The sequence below is a fragment of the Podarcis pityusensis genome, assembly GCF_964106645.2.
Source record: "Podarcis pityusensis genome assembly, chromosome: 5".
In the NCBI taxonomy this organism is placed as follows: domain Eukaryota; kingdom Metazoa; phylum Chordata; class Lepidosauria; order Squamata; family Lacertidae; genus Podarcis; species Podarcis pityusensis.
The window spans coordinates 11,112,467-11,132,782 of NC_138032.1; the positions used below are offsets into that span (position 1 = coordinate 11,112,467).

Consider the following 20,316-nt stretch of genomic DNA (forward strand, 5'->3'; position numbering starts at 1 on the left):
CCAGTGACAGGGTGGCCTAGGGAGAAAGGATGTGGTTGAGGAGGGTGAATGGCCTGAGGAGAGTCCCAAGGGAGCTCTGGAGGGCAGTATTTGCTTCCCAGGCCTAGGATTTCTAATTCTAGATGTTACTGCAAGAGCTGTCCTCTGGAGAGGAGTCGCTTGCTTGGAAACACCCCATAGGAAGACTGTGTTCCACATCAGCAGCACATCTGGCAATTTTACGCCCAAGCTGTACCAGTTCGAAACTGCACGTTGAGGGAATTGGCTGGCTGAATCCTCCCTCACATAAAGCACATCCTAGATTTACTTTTTATTGTAGGGATTTTTATACTGCCCTTCAATTATATTCCGTGGGCTGTTTACAAGAAAACAATAAAAAAATGAATTCAAAACAAAACAGTTCTCCCATAATAAACATGGCATTGGAAAAGCAGCGGGAAACAGACAACAAGATTAAAATTACATCTGAAAAGCTTGGGGAATTTTTGAAAAAGCAGGAAGGCGGGTGTCCTTGTGAACTTCTCTGGGGAAAGGTTTCCACAACTGGAGTGCCATCACAGGTAAGGTGCTGTAAGAATTCCTGGTGGTTATCATAGCCCACGGGTAGCCAACTTGGTGCCTTCCAGATGTTATTTGACTACTTCTCCCATCAGTCTCAGTTGGCATAACCAATTGTCAGGGATGACGAGAGTTGTAGTCCAGGAACATCCAGAGAGCATCATGTTGGCTGTCACTGTCATAGCCTCTTACTATCCAGGCTGGAGATTTGAGTTTGTTGAACAAGAACACAAATATACCGTATTGCCCCGGATATAACCCTATCAGCTGTGAGGCAGCATGTCCCCAAGCTGAGCAGCGACTGCTGCCCACGCAAGGTTTCTCCTATGCGCCACAATCTCTGATCAGCTGTGAGGCGGTTCCTTTATAACTGGCCAGCAGGCATCTTTTGATTACTGTATTTGGTAGTGGACAACCGTGTGGGTTTCGGTGGTGAGAGTGTGCTTGTTTGAAATGGGTGTTTGTTGACCCCCTTTTGATTCCCCCCAACCCTCCCTGGGCAAGCCTCGAGTGTGTGTTCTTCATTGTGTGATTGCGCTTCATTGGGTGGGTGCCTTTTGGAACCCCTTCTCCAATTTTAAGGGAGCAACTTATATTTGGGTACAGTGGTTACATACACTTCAGGTTACAGACTCCGCCAACCCAGAAACAGTGCTTCAGGTTAAAAACTTTGCTTCAGGATGAGAACAGAAATTGGGCTCTGGCGGTGTGGGGGCAGCAGGAGGCCCCATTAGCTAAAGTGGTGCTTCAGGTTAAGAACAGTTTAGGGTTAAGAATGGACCTCCGGAACGAATTAAGTACTTAACCCGAGGTACCACTGTATTGTCTTTTTTCCTCTCCCCCCCTCCAATTTTAAAGGTGCGGCTTATATTTGGGTATGGCTTATATTCGGGCCAATACGGTACCTGGCATTGCTACAAATTCAGTCATCACACTTAAATCCCACAAAAATCAATGGAGCACACTTCTTTGGACTTGAGCCGCTTAGTCTGGAAATATGTTTTGCTATTTTCCCTTCCGAAAGGTCCTTTAAAAAACAAAAATGAATTGGTGCATATTTTTGAAGTCAAGACTAACCTGATATCTAGGTTTACCTTCACCAAAAAAATGTAGATTTTCATTAACTGAAAACATGCTCTCTGCTTATTAGGGACAGAACTAAGAACCAGTGGTTATGAATGGGCAACAACTCTAAATTCAGTTTTATCCAGCCTCTAAGTACTGTGTTCTCACAGTTGGCTTCAAATCAGTGGTTGTCCATCTTCTCCCCTTTGCATATGGAACAGCTGTTTCTACAAGGCCTGGAGATTTGGATCTGCATTGGAGGGTGGGGGAAAGGCTGTCCATCTAGGCATGTTGCCACCCAAATTTCTCCTTTTTTGGCTTTGAAGGAGAAATCATTATTATTACTGAGAGACAGTTTCCCTTCAAAGCTTGTTTTAATACTCTCTCTCTAATGAGCTTCAGCTTAAAGAGCAAGCGTGTTTTTGTTTCTTGTTTTTAAAAACGAACGACCTAGGAGAAGCTTTCAGGAAGGTTATTTACAGAGCAGGATTTTTGTTGTTCTTGTTTACTTGGAAAGAAGGGACCGATAACTGTTGAGCCTTCGATTTTAGCTTGAGGGCAAAAACTCTTAATTACTTAATTGATCGCTAATGGGTCAGAGAAAGGCAGCAATGGTAAACTGCCCAGACTGTCTGTTGGGTGTGCAGAGAGGCAGCAGTTTGCTGGGAAAGAGAGAAAACAAGAAAATGCTCGTCTTAAGAAATAATTCCCTGACATTCCAGCAGGTATTTTTTCCCTGCAGTTCTACAGAAGAATTGCAGGTCTCAGGCTCCTTCTTCCACCCTCTTTAGAAAAAGTGGAAGGACCACAGGTTGGTTGGCGTAGGTGCTTTCTGAGCATACCATTCCAAGTTCAATACCTGACATCTCCAGTTTGACGTATCCTTTATGAATTAGCCAGTCAATGGATCTTGGTTTATGACTGCAAAATACAGAGCTGGAGAAATGTTTCTGATTGATGAGCCAGTACCTTATCTATTCTAACCACATGGGCCAAGATTGCTAGGGGGACCTGTTTTATAAAACGTTGCACATGACACTTACTTTGCAAATCCCATGATCGTGAGGGTTTGCAAAACACAGTGCATGAGACTTTGCAAGTGCCACAGGTCAGTACGCCTGCACACCTCAGCTATGTCTTTCATATGAACCTACCCGGACCCTGAGATCATCTTCTGAGGCCCTTCTTCACGTGCCTTCTCTATGAGAGATCCAGAGGATGGCAACACAGGAAAAGGCCTTTTTTGAACGGGCTCCCCAGGGAGCTTCAGCCGGTGCCTTCATTATACACCTTTAGGCACCAGGCAAAAACGTTCCTCTTTAGCCAGGCCTTTAGCTGATTGAGCGGGTGTGTGTGTGTGCATGTGTGTTATTGGGTTGTTTTTATTATGCATTTTGTGTTTTTATATTGTGTTTTTATGTTGTAACTGCCCTGAGACCTTTGAGTATAGGGCGGTATACACGTTTACCTGTCAGGAGTACTGTAGCTGCATTGCAGATCCTGTACTGAGCATGGGTTGGGTTAGATTCCCTCTCAAAGTATATTCTAAGTCTATCATTCTATGCCAGGTTTGTGTGTTTCTTGAAAGCATTTGGCTGGCTACCATTGGAAAGTACATGAGATGCTGGATTATGGATAAAGAATGGTCACCAGTCCATTAATACATGCTAATTCAGAAGACTGTTCTCTTCTGTTTTCTCATTAATCTGTGATTTTAACAAAACCTGTATGAAAGTCCATATTTGAATATGTGTTCTAGCTCAATGTACACATTTCTAAGCAATTTAATCTAAAGTTACACATTTTTAATGCCTGTTGGTATATTCTTTGACCCAAGAACTGTATCACAAAATTCAGAGAAGTATGAAATCTAAGAGGATAATTATGTCCCGATCTGTGTATTAGTACTCCAGGCGCAAATTAGATTGCTTTGCTAAAAAAATGCAAACAAAATCCTCCTACATTCCTAATTATGGGTGATTGGTCTGATCTAGCAGGAAGCTTCTGATATTCATGCAGCGTTCCAGGGGACAAGGCTGGCTGTGGGTGGAGAGTGGGGGGTGGGATTGCTTCCTGGGATAATATTACAGGTGAGGTTGGGGGTCAGGCTTACCGGCTAAGTATTGTACAGGAAAGCCACTTGTGAAGGGGCAGCACTGTGCAGGATAGGGAGCAGGTGGTGCTGTGGTCTAAACAACTAAGCCCCTTGGGCTTGCTGATCAGAAGGTCAGCGGTTTGAATCCGCACAATGGGGTGAGCTTCCGTTACTCTGTCCCAGCTTCTGCCAACCTAGCAGTTCAAAAGCACACCAGTGCAAGTAGATAAATAGGTACCGCTGTGGTGGGAAAGTAAACGGCGTTTCCATTCGCTCTGGTTTCCATCACGGTGTCCCATTGCACCAGAAGCAGTTTAGACATGCTGGCCACATGACCCAGAAAGCTGTCTGTGGACAACCATCGGCTCCCTCGGCCTGAAGCAAGATGAGCACCACACCCCATAGTTGCCTTTGACTGGCTTTAATTATCCAGGGGTCCTTTACTTTTTACTGTGCAGGGTTGAATCCTCCTGCTTAACAGCTGGTTAAGCAGGAAGATCTGACCCTTTACAGTGTTGACTGCTCCCATTCATGAGCAGCTTTCCTTGCATTGATGGGCCAGCACCCTGCAGGATTGGAAACACTCTAGGTTGGGGTTGGGGAGGAAGGAGATGCAGAATCTCCTCCTCATCCCTCTCCTGACCATGTGTGAAAATAGGGTTGGGAAAACCCTTAGCCCCACTTTGGGGCAGATCTAGGGTGGGTGGTTCCTTGGGTCGCACAGGGCTGATCAGCCTGATGTGGGAGACCCACACTGGGGCCCCAAGACAGCTCGGGGAAGGGGGGTTGTACACAGTCCTGGTCTTTACCATGTAGAAACTAAAAAAAAAGGAACCGAAACCATAGAGAGAAGCAAGAAGCTACAACACAATGTTTCAGTAGTTAGCTGAATGACAAAGCCCATATGTTATCCTCTTCCATTATCATGTAAGCAATCACCCTTCCTATTTCTCCCAGCGGTGCTATAATGTTTAATAAAGATGTTCCTGGGCTGAGTGAATAACTTTGCTGAAGATGGGGAAGCCCAAGGACCGCAATTACTTTTGATGTAAGAAAAATGTGTTGTCATTGTGTCACAATTCCCTCCCCCATTTGATGTCCCGATTCCTGGAATAGATCCAGAACAGCACCTGCGAGAGAAATGGGCTTCATCTAGCCGTGCATCTTTTTTACTCCCGTTCCCAGTACATCTCATAAATATAGGAGAGCGCCCCCCACCCCTCGAATGGCAGCTGTACTGGATCACACAAACACGCCTGCTGAAAATATTGAAATATTTGCATTAGGAAATGACACAACAGAAACACAAAACAAAAGGAAGGTGCCTCTGCCTTTGAGGCATGGCAACCATCAACCAAGGCTTTCTGTGAAAGAGATATGAGAGAGGTTACTTAAAATACACACAAAGGAAAAGCAAGCCCTGGGGGACAATGTGTTCTTTCATACATGTCATTGGATCACAGGAGACAACAGAGCTGATGGGAAAGTCTCTAACGCCATTCAGTGATGGCGATATTGATTGCCATGGCTTCCAAGCCACAGACCCTTCAAAACAACAGCCATCTTCCAGCGGAGGTTACGGAAAATAGAGCAGTGCTTCACCAACTTCAGGGTGGCCCTGCCTGCCATCTGCCTCCTCCCTCACCTCAGTGATGCCTCCTGCTTGCTCAAATAAATACATACACACAGATCCCATCTGCACTATACGTTTAAAGACGTTTCATACCACTTTAGACAGTTGTGGCTTCACCCAAATAATTCTTAGGACTGGTGTGTGTGTGTGTGTGTGTGTGTGTGTGTGTGTGAAGGGTGCTGAGAGCTGCCAGGAGATAAATCCCTGTTTCCAGAGGTGCCAACTTGCACCGAAGATTGAGGGGGGCAGATCGCATGTGCGGCAGCACACATGTGACGTCATGATGCACGACGTCATGTGGCGTTTGGGGAGCAGCCAGGGGCAGAGCTGAACGCAGTGGCCTGTGGCTCCTCCTCTCACCCTGAGCATCCCCTAGCATACCTTCAAAATCTGGCCCAGCAGGTTGTGAAACCCTCTGGAGCAGATTTGGGGAACACCCAGGGAGAGAAGAGGAGAAGAGGAGAGAGGAAAGGTAAGTCCCACTGGGCAAGTGGATACAACATCATCACCACCATCACAGCATCATCGCCATCATGTTAGTGTGCTAGTATTAGCATATAAAGCCCCAAATGCCTTAGGACCCAAATAGCTAAAAGAGCACCTTCACTATTATAAATCATATTGGACCCTACCATTGGTAGGTACGGCCTGTTGGTGGGAAGGCATTTTCAGTGGTGATTCCCCAGTTGTGGAATATCTGTCTTCATCACGATGAACTTTCAGAAGGAATTTGAAAACATTCCTGTTTAGCCAGGTATTTGCAAGCTGAAGAACGCAGTTCCTGGCAACCTCAAGATGATGGATGGAAGTATGTTTTTAATTGAAGTTGCTTTTGGAATTTTTTAAAACTGTAACTGCTTTTGGGTGTTTTTAACTGTGATTGTTTTCAAAGCGTTTTAATCTGTTTTACAATGTCGTTGCTTTGTCTTCGTTTTTAAATTGCATATATGGTTTGCTGCCCTGGGCTCCTTGGGGAGGAAGAGTGGGATAAAAATTCAGTAAGACACCACCACCACCATCATGGAGGACTAGGGTGGCACTGGGAGAGAGCTGGACGGCATTTTGCCCAGGGCTCCTTCCAACCTGCTCCCCCTCCAGCAAACTTTGTGCTTGTGTTGTCATACACTTTCTGCTACAGGTGTCTTCTGTTGCCAGGGGCTGTTGTGTTTCTTCTCCTTCGCATGTCAAGACAAGAGACTAGTGGCAGGTATTCTAGAAGGTCAGGCAGCCTACATGCAGCTATAGTCATGTATGCTGCACATGTCTGTGTATTTACTCTTTCAAAAGCAATTAGTCTGCTTCCGTACTATCAGACATTTCCCCAAATTGATTCTAGAAGGCGCACTGTTCACGCAGACCCACATTAAGTCGTTGTACAGGAGCAGCTGCATTTTTGTCAGGGAAGCAATGTGAATTTTAAATAGTCCCGAAACAAAGATTTACATGATAAGGTGCAGTGGCTCTGGAGGCACACTGGCTCATATCTCACACTCCCAGAATCCATCGCTCACTTCTGGCAAGCCAGATAATTTGGAGAAACATGCAAGAACCTTCAGTTCCAAATGAAGCTGTTATCCAGATAAGTCTCCGTGGGATTTATTGCTTGTGTTTCCAAACCTGTTCTATTCTCTTCTACAGTGTGGAAGAGGATCCCTCAGGGACAGTAAACATCACTGCCATCCCCTCAGAAGTAAACAATGGGCAAGCAACTTGAATCTGTGCCCAACATCACTAAGAAAGGTTAAGCATGAAGGACTACGTTGAAGCAGATGGTTCCATGGCAGCTCACAAGTTCATTCATCTATTCATTCATTCATTTTGTTTTTTAGCCTGTCTCTTTCTCCCAAAAAGCTTCATGTCTAAAACATGAGAGATTGCATAAAGCAGCCATGGGGAATCCATACAATAACCACAAGAAAAGGTGCTGAAGGTCATACAACTGTAACAACAATATATTGATAATGAGAAATGTGCGATAAAGTCGACCAAATACCATGACCATTGCAAAGTGTGGATTTCGGCAAGGCTGGCAAATAACCATATAGCACAGTAATAATTATGATTGCATTGAAGAACACTCTAAGCAGCTGCCAAGAGTCAGGCTTCCGGATAAGATCCTGTTTCAAAGACCTTCCTCAGATGATGACACCTCAAAAGCATTTCAAGGCCCTGACCGCAGTTGTCGCGGCAGCAGGGAGAACTTCAGGAATGTCTCTCTCCAAAGAAGTTACTTGATTCCAAGAGGCTAATACTACTGCAAGGGCCCAAAATTATAAGCAACCTATATGATGTCAGGTGTGGTGCAGGTAAAAGCTATAGGTTGGGCTGAAATACAGTTTGTGGTTACTATGTATTAGCTGATCAGCAGTGCCTGTAAAACCTTGCATTTAACAAGCATCAACCATCAGTTGACCGGATCCATTTCTCTACTCAAACGTTGGCCACGTTTCAGAGCTAGGTTTGCAATGTTGAACATGTATTCTGTCTCCCCACTCCCTCAGTGGTTGTGGATACCATAGTTGACTCAAATGAATGACAAGTTTTTGGATTTGCAGGTGTCAGGATGGCCAGCCTCAAGTTATCTTGAATACACCCTCCTTCATGAACCTGCCCAACTCTGGGACCCTACTCTCTGGACTGCTGAATAAGGGACATTTTGGATAGTGGGTTGGAACTTTCTCCCAGAAATAACATTTGCTCTGCTGAAACCCATGGACCTCCTAGCCAGGAGCAGTGTGTGTGTGTGTGTGTGTGTGTGTGTGTGTGTGTCTGTGTCTGTGTGTTTGTGTTTGTATGTGTGGTGGAACAGAGAATCCCTCTTGACACTGGGGGTCTCTGCATTTTGCCTGGGTGGCATATGGATGTGTTGGGGGTGGTGGTGAATTTGGAGCTGTGCCGATGTACCAGCAGAGCCAATTAGGCACTCCCACCAACGCATCTGCACAGCCTGGCTCTCCTCCTCATCCTGTCACACCCACATATGCTAAAGCAACACTGTTGCTGAGGGGTGGGGTTCCCTAGTGCCACTCCATCCAGATCTGTTAAATCTGAAGCTGTTGTCTCCTCTCCCAATTGACTATTAGAGAAGGCTAATTTTTTCCCTTTTCACAGAAGTGGATAGAATTTGCAGGCAAAAAAGTCTCCCCACCCTACAAGAGTGGATTAAGCCTGGCAAACTGAAGCCAGGGTTCTTCAGCCAGGAAACCTTTAAAATTTATTTCTTTAAGAACTGTATGTAATTCTCAAGCCGTCCAGGGAGATGAAGCCTACCGACTTTCAGAACAGTAGCTGCACAGCAGACGTTGCCATTTTGGGGTGGGGAAACTAGAAATCCATATTCTTCCCCTAGTGTTTTGTAGGCAATCAAGTTTGAAAACTGGTGACACGAGAAAGGTGTCCCTGAGTAAATCGGTAATAATAGGCTGGCAATGAATAACACAACTGGGAGCTAATTTAAGGGACAACCAGGCTTAACAGAGTGGGGGAATTGTACCATGCCCGGATGCGGGAGGAGGACAAGGCTTTAAGGAAAATATTAATCATGCTGAACAGAAACAATTCACTGTGAAGCCAAAGAGAGGAGGATGGAACTTTGAACAAGCAGACTAAAACCTGGAGATAAAAAAGAGCAATTATAAACCAATAAAAGAAAGAAAGAAATGTGCCCATGCAGCAGCAAGGGATAGAGAAACTCTCTGAGAATTTTGCACAAACCTAAAGAAAAATTAAGATAGAAAAGGAATGAAAAACAAATAATGGAGGATAAGCCTATCAATGGCTACTAGCCATGATGACTGTGCCCTGCCTTCACAGTCAGAGGCAGTAATGCTTTTGAATACCAGTTGCTGGAAGCCAGAGGAGGGGAGGGTCTTCTTGTGCTTGAATCCTGCTTGCTGGTTTCCCACAGGCGTCTTGTTGGCCACTGTGAGAACAGGATGCTGGACTAAATGGGCCATTAGCAGGCTCTTATTATGTTCTTAATTAAAGTCGGTGTTGTTTGTTGAAAGCAGACGTGGATTGCAATAAAAAAGGAGCAAGTATATAATAGGAAAAGCCACAGTATTGCATTCAATGACATTTTTGTGCTAGTGCAAAGATTATCACTAGCACAAGGGAATTCCTCCTTCACCACACCCTGCACCATCCTCAAATGTGTTCTGGGGGTTGAGGGAACCCCCGATACAGATTTAGGGAGCACACAGGGGCATAGCTGTCAACTTTCAGATCTGAAAATAAGGGACCAGCAACCTTGAAAATAAGGGATCAGCAGCCTCACCTTTCCCGGGGACAGTCTATGGGATATCTAACAATCCGGGATAGCAGCGGGAAACGGCGCTGAAATAAGGGAATTTCCCACAAAAAAGAGAAGGTTGACAGCTATGCACAGGGGGGGAGATGATTCCATTCTGCAAGGAGAAATTCTGGTGCTGATATAACTATCTTCTCATTGCAACATTGGAAACAACCCATACCTTTGAACTTAGGACTAGAAAAGTGGAATGACCCCATACTGAGCTCTCCTAGACGTCTGCAAAACAACAACCAAACGATCACAAAAAAGCAGAATGAATACTAATTGACTGAAGTGTTGGTTTTCAAAATTGTTGGTTAGGGAACTGGAAGTGATTGGGAAGGGTGCCAACAGCCCACCTCTCTTCTGAATGTCCTGCTTTCCCGGACAGAAATTGCAGAAGAACAACCACCATGTGAAAAACAAATTATAGAATCATAGAACTGTAGAGTTGGAAGGGACCATGATGATCATCTAGTCCAACCCTCTGCAATGCAGGAATATGCGGCTGTCCCATATGGGGACTGAACCTGCAACCTGTTCTCAGCAACAGTGTTTCTATGTGCTCTGGTACTCGTCACAGTGGTCTGTGTGCCATGCTGGCCACATGACCCGGAAAAGCTGTCTGTCGACAAACGCTGGCTCTCTTGGCCTTAAAGTGGAGATGAGCACCATGCCCCATAGTCAAATTCGACTGGACTTAACTGTCCAGGAGTCCATTCCCTTGTCCTTTCCCTCTACCTCTAACCAACTGAGCTAAATGCTTTTATTTACTTTATCATCCCTCCCCCAAATCACGATGATTGGAATGCTCTGAGAAAAAGTCACTTTGATTAGAACCTAGACTTGTCTGTCAATATGAAATAGCCCACTCCTCCATGTCCTCTTCTCTCCTCACTCAGATGCACGCTCTTTCCTCGCCGTTAGCTTGGTTTCACTTTTTAAAATTCATCTATCCCTTTATTTTTTATGGGAAAATAAAGCAATTTAGGGGCGCTTAAATCTACCGGGGACGTGGGTGGTGCTGTGGTCTAAACCACTGAGCCTAGGGCTTGCTGATCAGAAGGTCAGCGGCTTGAATCCCCGCAATGGGGTGAGCTCCTGTTGCCTGGTCCCAGCTCTTGCCAACCCAGCAGTTCAAAAGCATGTCAAAGTGCCAATAGATAAATAGGTACCGCTCTGGCGGGAAGGTAAATGGCGTTTCCGTGCACTGCTCTGGTTTCACCAGAAGCGGCTTAGTCATGCTGGCCACATGACCCAGAAGCTGTCTGTGGACAAACGCCGGCTCCCTCGGCCTATAGAGCGAGATGAGCACGCAACTCCAGAGTTGTCCGTGACTGGACCTAACTGTCAGGGGTACCTTTACCTTTACCTTTTAATCTCCAGAATGACTCAGGCTGCCCTTGTGATGCCTTGCTTATAATACCATCTGACTTAGGGATGTGAACACCTCACCGGAATCACCCCTCTTTGGCTTCTAATTTGGGTTACATGCAGAGGAGGTACATAGGAGAGAAAGTGACCTTTCAGATATCCTGGTCCCAAGCTGCCTGAAGCTGGTCAGAGCCAGAAATGTAAATGTGTTTTTCCCCCTCCCCAATCAAATGCCTTCATCTGGTTGTATTTTTTGGGATGATCCACCCAAGTCCAGCTGCCTGCCATCTCACAGGGTCCATCATCATACCAGGAATTAGATTTAGTTGACTTTCTGACAATGCTGCTGAGTTTGGTGTCATCATAGCAGAGATCCTGGTGCCCCATAGCAAACTCTCACAAGCACAGCAGAACATTATTTTAGTTGTTACTTTAGGAACTGTCTAATCTCCCTGCAATAATTTAAAGGCCTTGTCCTGCCAACCAAAGCCTTGTTAAAATATCAATACACCTAAGGCTCGGTTGGGAGGGCAAGAGCGATGAAATATTGGGCAGGAGATAATAAAAGTTGCTGAGATGATGTTTCTAAATCACACCCAAGCCAAAGGCTAAGCCGAGTGAAAAACTTTCTTGGGGAAATGATTGCTAAAAGGAAGGCGCTAACAGCCTGTTTATCCCTCATATAGCAAGCTTATTAAGGAAGAGCCAATTGGAAATGAAAATTTCGTTGACAATGTTCAGACAAGCTGCTTTTGTCGCAGTATCTCTGGGTCATATGGGGAAGATACAATCAATGGCTATTTCGAGAATGTTGGGCTCGGCTCAGTTTTGCAATTAAGTACAGAATTTGTTAGTGAATTGTGGTAATTGCATCCCAGTAGGTGGGAAATTGCATGGGGAAACTTAAAAATTTCCAGAGACTGCTCAAAGAGAGAGGGAATGGGAAGGAGGAAGAATACACCACCTCCCTCTTCAGATATAGGAAGTTTTGCTTACTCTAAATGGGTGTGGCTCTCCAAGGTCTCAGGCAGGATCGTTCCCCCCATCACCACATCACTTGCTACCTAATCTTTTTTTAAATGAAGCTTAGGGATGTGGACGGAAATTGGATCATTTTGTATTCAAGGCAGTTATATGCAGCAAACACTGTCCAAAACAATGGGAGAACCAAAACAATTTTGCAACGTAGTTATCCAACCAAACAATGTTTCAAAGCTTGCATATATTAGGGGAAAGTGTGCATAAAGATATTAATGAAAATAATACACAAACATGCATTATGTATGGGGAAATTGCTTGCAAAAAATGTTCATATTAGTCAAAACCACACAGAAGCATGTGCTTATTAGGAGAAATTTGCACTAAACTGCTAAAATTGTGAGGTTTTTAAAAAGACACAGGAACTCAAGTCCTGGAAAAAATGTGGAGAACTGAATTTAAGATTAGAAATAAATGGAATGGAAATTGACAAATATTTCCATGCCTATTGGAGATTCCAGGATTTGAATCTGGGATCTTCTGTATATAAAAGATGTGTTCCATCTCTAGAGCCTCACTGACACATTTGTTCATATCCCTGGATTCATAGCAGTGCCAGCCAATTAACACTGCAAAAGGAGGAAGAAGAAACTTTCACAGGATGTACCCTGCCCCGTCCAATAATAAAAAAAAGACCATGCAAAGAAACTAGGTAGGAGAGAATCTGTCACCTGAAAGGGCAACTGCTTGGACCTCCTGAGAGATGCCTGGCTGAAGCTTTCTGATGCAACATCCTCAAATATGGTTCATTCCACACCTGCGCTTGAAAAACAACAACCCACAAACCCAAGCAGGACAGGAATACAAAAGCGTTGGCAGCTGTGCTGACTAACTCAGCTGTGGGTGGAAATTTCAGTTAGGCTTCACTGGTAAGAGACATCTGCTACCTGGACATTGGGCACTGTGAAATGAAAGCTGGAACCATCAGCCCATGGATGAGTAAGTTTGGGATATAATAGGCTATGCCATCTTGGCTTCCTTTGGAAACTTATAGCCGCAGCTAAAATTGACTCCCCGTGAAAGGCGCAGCATGACTCAGACTTCATTCTCCTGCACTTTCATCGTTCAGAGATTTCAGGAGTGTTGTGGGTCTTTGAGAGGGACGCGGGTGGCACTGTGGTCTAAACCACTGAGCCTCTTGGGCTTGCCGATCAGAAAGTCGGCAGTTTGAATCCCTGCGACGGGGTGAGCTCTTGTTGCTCTGTCCCAGCTCCTGCCAACCTAGAAGTTTGAAAGCACGCCAAAAAGTGTAAGTAGATAAATAAGTACTGCTCCGACGGGAAGGTAAACGGCGTTTCCATGTGCTGTTCTGGTTTCGGGGTTCCATTGCACCAGAAGCAGCTTAGTCATGCTGGCCACATGACCTGGAAACAGAACTGTTAGAACCCAAAACTAAGAATTTGTCAAGAATGTATAACTTGCTGCTGAAATGGAATACTCAGGATGAAACGGTGAAATCTGCTATGATTAAATGGGCACAAGATGTTGGACATAATATTATGTTTGCTGACTGGGAACAGTTATGGACCACAGGTATGAAGTTCACGGCATGTAATGCCCTAAGAGAGAATATTATGAAAATGATATACAGGTGGTACATGACCCCAGTCAAGCTTGCAAAAATCTATCATTTGCCCAATAATAAATGTTGGAAATGTAAAGAAACTGAAGGTACATTTCCCCACCTTTGGTGGACGTGCCCAAAGATTAAGGCTTTCTGGGAGATGATATATAATGAATTTAAAAAGGTATTTAAATATACCTTCCTGAAGAAACCAGAGGCCTTTCTCCTGGGCATAGTCGGCCAATCGGTGTTAAAAAAGGACAGAACTTTCTTTATGTATGCTACAACAGCAGCAAGAATACTCATCGCAAAGTATTGGAAGACACAAGAGCTACCCACACTGGAGGAATGGCAGATGAAAATGATGGACTACATGGAATTGGCGGAAATGACTGGCAGAATCCGTGACCAGGGAGAAGAGTCGGTGGAAGAAGATTGGAAGAAATTTAAAGATTATTTACAGAAACATTGCAAAATTAATGAATGTTAGAGTGATGTTGGATTGAAGTTAAGTGGCTTCTAGCTGTACAGGTTTTAAAGCTATAAATATATCAAGATTAAGGATTAGGATCAAAAAGGTTAAGAGAAATGGAAAAATTGGTTCTAAATAGGTAAAAATCTAATGTCATAATATATTAAGATTTAGGATTGGAATTAAAAAGGAGGGAAAGAAATTGCTGGGCTTACAAACTGAATTGGAATACAAAAGAGGGAGGTATGAGGAAGTCCGGGAAACAAGTAAATGTAAAAGAAGTTACGAAAAGACGGAACTATTTTTAACTGTTTTTTTCTTTTTTTTTACTTTTTTCTATTTTGTATTTTGTATTTTGTATGGTGTATTTTTCTCTGTCTTTGTTAAAAATTTTCTTGTTTATTAATGTGATTTTATTATTTCTGAAACTTTAATAAATATTAATTAAAAAAAGAAAAAAAGAAAAACTGTCTGCAGACAAACGCCGGCTCCCTTGTCCTGTAAAGCGAGACGAGCACCTAAACCTCAGAGTCCTCTGTGACTGGACTTAACTGTCAGAGGTCCTTTACCTTTTTTGTGGGTCTTTGAACATCCAAACTGGGTGGCTGTTTAGGCAGTTTCTTGGCCTAAAAGTGTTGATTGCTATAGTCCAGGAGTAATGCAATGTGATACTCTCCAGAAGTTGTTGGACTTCATCTCCCACCATCCTTACCCATCGGGCATGCTGAAGGATTGTTATGAACTTTCGCAATACCTCAGGTTACATCACAGCATGTTGACTATCCTCATCACAACAAGGGTATATTGCTTTGAGAGAGAATCCAGAATGGTCACTGGCAAATATAATCTCCAGTCCTGCATATACATTGGCTGCTCTTGCTTTAGATAAACCTTTAACCTGGACCAAGAAACCATTGATACTCCTGCCTGTTTGCAAAAAAGCTTTATTAGGTAGTGATGGATGGTTATCAGGGACACGGACAACCACTGCAAAGTAATGATGTTTCTGCCTTTCATTTAGCACCTGCTGGAAAACTAGCAAGCATGTCATTATAATCAGTTTTATACGTGTCAACTGTTTAGGTGCCATTTTGGCAAGTAAGCAGAATATAAATTTAGCAACCAATATTGAAAGTTGAAACAATGGCTGATGTCCAAATAACTGTTTTAGGCATGGGCTAAATGTATGCATGCCCAGTGAAATGTTTGACTCTCAACCCGTTGGAACACCAGGAAGCAGCTTTATAATAGGCTGGCTATTCTGTCCATCTTAGCTCATGGTTGTTTACTTTGACTGTTAGCAACTTTCAGGGACTCAGGTGAAGGTCTTTCATGTCCCTTACTTTACCTGGTCCTTTACACTGGGCCCAAAGTATTCAGCCCAGATTTCATCAGTTTGGGGAGTTTGGGAGCTGTACAAAAACAGCCTCGAGAAATGGGAATAACTTTGGAGGGCCCGATGATGTTGAATAATTTCTAGGGGTGGGAAAGTGACCATTGTTGGTGGGAGAGCAGAGGGGGTTCTTTTTTGGTTTTGCAAATGGAGTAGCCATTGCAGTTGACCAAGAAACACCCTTAAAAAGGAGGCTGCATTGTTCAAAATTGAGAAAGAACACTTCTTTGCAGGAAAAGAAGAACAAACCCTCTTCTAGCCCATAAACAATGACAGGTCTTCTCAAAATTATTAGAATTTGTCTCCCCATACACACAAATAAGTTGCCAGAAATCCTTCTTTCATGAGGGACAAATGGTTCCATGAAAACATGTGTGTGTGTGATATTTGGCCCAGGACTGCTTTAGCTGGAGATGCCAGAGACCTTCCTGTGGTCCAGGAAGCTGCCTTATACTGACTTGGACCATCAATCCACATAGCTCAGCATTGTCCATATTGACTGGCAGTGGCTGTCTGGGTTTTCAGGCAGGGGATGTTCTCAGCCCTACCTGGAGATGATGGGATTGAACCTGGGTCCTTTCACATGCAAAACAGACACTGTACCACTGAGCTATGACCCTTCCTGTAGTGCTCTTCCACTGAGCCACAGTCCCTCTCCTGCTATGAGTAGCAAGCTCTGCCTTTATGTCATCATCACAGGCTACCTTTGAAAATTTCACTCAGTTTCAAAAGTGGTTCCCCAGGCAGCATAGGAAGGGAAGGGGATGCTCTTAGGGAAACGTAAGCCCAAACTCCCTCAGGCACATGGAACTCATTGCACCAGAAAACTCTGACCAGCCGTTCTCATATTTGGATTCCTTCAAAAGTAGAAGGATGCTCCACACTACTAGAGTAAAAAGCAGTTCATTTCTTCCTCTCTCCCTCTCTCTCTCTCTGTTTGTTTGGCTGTTTGCAAGTTTTCGTCTGCCTTCCCTTTGCTAATTAACCAAATGTGCTAATTAAGCCGAGTAGCCTGCTTGCTGTACAGGCAAGTCTTTTGCTAAAAGCTATGTTTTGGTCAAGCAGCACAGTGTTAAATGTTTTGTAACACCCCAAAAGAGCAATTGCAGAAAAAAGCAAGTTAAGATGGAGTCAGTCACTTGTGCTCAATCTGTTTCTCTTTTCTTCTCCTTCCTGCACACCGTCACGTGCAAAACTAACTACTTCCAAGAGGGAATAGACCCTGGACATCACTTAGCAGCTAAGCTCATTCTAAACAATGACCTTGTAGTAACCAGTGGAAGATGCTCTATTAGGGTGAATGGCACCCCACCAACCTGAGTCTGCAATCAGCCAGCCCCACATGCCTCCCTTCTTAATTGCAACCAGTCCTCCTCCTTTAAAGTGCATTCAGACATGGGGAATATTAGTTTTCATTTGCACTGCTATCTCTCTGTGACGTCTACGCTGGCTTGGTCATGTCCACAGAACTGAAGGTGGCAGGATCCCCAAGGACATGATCTAGGAGTCTAGGGGGAACTGGCTTCAGGCACCAGACCCATTGGCAGACCAACTCTGCATTACAAAGAGGCATGAAGGCTGGCAACACCAACCCCACCATGTGAGAATCCCTTGCAGATGACCACAGTGCCTGGAGAGAGACAGGTTGTCGTAGCAGTGACCCGAGGATGAACGACTGCTGGGAGGAGCGCAGAGAGAAGAAACACCATGCTGCATCTGCAGCAGCACAACCGGACGCCTTCATCTGCCCCAGCTGCAACAAAACATCTCTCCCATATTGGTCAACATGGCCACAACAGGTGCTGTAGCTCTTCAATAGTTTGACCTCACCCCCAAATGTGCTCTCCTCCACTGTTTGTTGAGACAGACAGAAGCCAACGACAACAATGCATATGACCTGTTCTCTAAAGTTCCTTTCGGTTTTGATGTAGAACTTTATGACCAACATACTGGCAAGCTGTACTGCATTTCATTCACACTGACAACCAAGTTCACTGGACAAATTTGCTCCTCCCCTACCCTTTCTGCACGTGTGCTTCTGTTTCCCCATGAAAATGGCAGCAAATAACTATACGCTGCTTTACCGCCCCCAATTTTGTCATTTTACTCCCATGATTTTCTGGATTAAAGTATTAATGGACACCCCCTTCCCTCCCGAATTAAATAACACAGAAATAAGTGCTAAGCATGCACTGTATTCTGTTAGTTTTCTGGAAGTGGGTTTTATATCATGTGAAAAGTCAAATACAGTGGTACCTCAGTTTTTTGAATGTCTCCGTTGACAAACATTTTGGTTTACGAACACCGTAAACCTGGAAGTAAATGCTTTTGTTTTCGAACAAGCCTTGGAAGTCGAACATGCCACGCGGCTTCCATTGACTGCAAGATCCTGACGCCTAGCTGTCGGCTGTTGAGTTTTTGGTTTTTGAACATTTCAGAACTCGAACGGTCTTCCAGAACGGATTAAGTTAGAAAACCGAGGTACCACTGTATAAGGTGGAGATTAACAGTGAAGGAAACATCAAGGAAATGGAATGAACTGCTGTGAGAATGAGGCCTTGGTCTCATTCCTGCCCTTGTAGAACTCAGCAGGGAGGAGGGTGCAGAATTAGTTGGCTCTACCTCTTACTGGCAGGTGGCGCTGTGGGTTAAACCACAGAGCCTAGGACTTGCTTGATCAGAAGGTTGGCGGTTCGAATCCCAGCGATGGGGTGAGCTGCCGTTGCTCGGTCCCTGCTCCTGCCAACCTAGCAGTTCGAAAGCATGTCAAAGTGCAAGTAGATAAATAGGTACCGCTCTGGCGGGAAGGTAAATGGCATTCCCGTGCGCTGCTCTGGTTTGCCAGAAGTGGCTTAGTCATGCTGTACGCCGGCTCCCTTGGCCAATAAAGCAAGATGAGCGCCGCAACCCCAGAGTCATCCACGACTGAACCTAACGGACAGGGGTCCCTTTACCTTTACCTTTACCTCTTACTGGCTCTGGCTTCACCTACTGTTGGTTTCCCACTTTGCACTGTTCTTATCCCAGTGGGCACCAGCCAGGATGGTAGTAACCATCTCTTTCGTCCACAAGAGCAATAGGACATCAACCTGCTTTGTAACTTGTCCCTTCCCAGCAGCTGGTCCTACAGATGGCCTTCAAAGCAATGTCTGTTCCAGACTAATAATTTTGCTGAGTGAATTATTGTGCATAATTTATGAAGAGGTGCAGGAACTAAGTACAGTGGGTGTGCCTGTCCTTCTGGACTGATATAGCTTAGGGAGGGTGGCACCTTAAAAACGCATCAGCAGGCACAATTTTGGCTCCCATTTCAGGACACAGCTGTGGGCAGTCTATATTCAGAGGATTTGACAGAAGGGCTTTTGCATCATTCCACAAACTTGTTGAGTGTTGACGCAACCCGGTGACTATGATTCTGTAAAGGGGAGCGGCAGTTGCTAAGAATTTTTAGTACCCTCAACAAACTACAATTCTCAGGATTCTTTGGGGCGGCTGGGGGGTCATGGTAGGTAAAACTCAGGACAGTACAGTAGGATATGTACCCAGGAAGTTCTTTTTCTCCTCGAGAAAAACAGAAACATCCTTGCCCTGCAACCACAAGCTGCTCCAGCTCTAGAAACCAAGGGAAAGAGAATCTGTGTCAAGAAAGGTTTTTTGTTACGTTTTAACAGTTGGACGAAATAAAAATATTTCTTTCATCCCTTGACTATGTGCTTAATCACACTTACAGTTTACTACTCAGGGTTTGGCAAGGCTCATTGTCTTCGATGAGTCTGCAGAGAGAAAACAAGAAATTGTAAGTTACTAGTCCTTATAATGATGTCCGTGATGGAGCCCAGAGGACCTGGACCTGGGAGAACTGTCGGGATCTCCGCTCGGCCAAGCTGATAAAGCTCATCTTCCTCTGGCCGAGCCTTTGGAATCGCCCTCCCGACGTATAATTAACGACCTGAGCCTTTGATAAGCCTCCAAGGCACGTTCCCCCATTCAGCAGAGAATCCAGCACAGGAAAGAGACGAGAGGTTTGGGCTACGTTGTAAAGAGTTTTATTTCTTAACTACGCAGACAAAAAACATCCTCTCTCTATGAAAGCAGAGAGCAACTGAACAACAAAGGAACAGGAAACCAGTAATGTCACATCCGTCTCCTCTCCCATGAGACTTCCAATAGCCTGGAATGTCTCTGGAATGTAAACAGAGCCTTGTGACTCTAAGCAGCTGCTCAGTGGCAAACAGAAACTAACAAGACCTGGGTTTTAGATCCCAGTTAAGCCATGCTACGAGGATGGGCAAAATAAAGTGTATCAGTTTGCTTTAGAAATAGAGATGTGTTTGAAATCCTGGGGAAATGATAGGCAGATTTTCAAGGAGCCACGGTCCTTTGACCACCACAGCTACCCAACCTCCCTTTTTGAAATTCATTAATGCTTCTCTAACAATTCTAAGAAAGATAGACCAATGATCTGCATTGGTATGAAGTAGCTTCCTGTATCATCTGTGGTTTACCTGCCCTATAGTGCATCACATCCCTTAGTCCTCTAGTTCAGTATTTTTTTTTTTTAAAATTACATAATGCTTGGCAGCTGCTTTGCAGTAATTTGGGCCTCTAGGTGGTCTTTCCTAGCTGTGCCTAGAGATGCAAAGTCTTGAAATTGGGACTTTTAAAAATGTATATCACATGTTCTACCACTGAGCCACAGTCCTTTGTCTTCATAGTGTACATCAAAGATATATCAGGTGGTCATAGGAACACAGGAAGATGCTTCAGAACCTTGATCCAGAATTGTCTACAGCAGGGATTCCCAAACTTGGGTCCAGCTCTTTCTGGACTACA

The 20,316-nt window shown here is 44.5% G+C and overlaps 1 protein-coding gene across 3 annotated transcripts in view; it reads right to left on the minus strand.

Moving 5' to 3' along the window:
• The window catches only part of KCNMB2 (potassium calcium-activated channel subfamily M regulatory beta subunit 2), a 316,176-nt gene that overhangs the window by 163,259 nt on the left and 132,601 nt on the right, over positions 1–20,316 (minus strand). The window contains exon 2 of one of the 3 annotated variants that reach the window (XM_081008309.1): positions 19,212–19,256. The exons of the other annotated variants lie outside the window; for them this stretch is intronic. Within the exon in view, the coding sequence (XP_080864435.1) occupies positions 19,212–19,256 (45 nt within the window). The remainder of the gene's footprint in view (positions 1–19,211; positions 19,257–20,316) is intronic. 3 annotated transcript variants of the gene reach the window in all.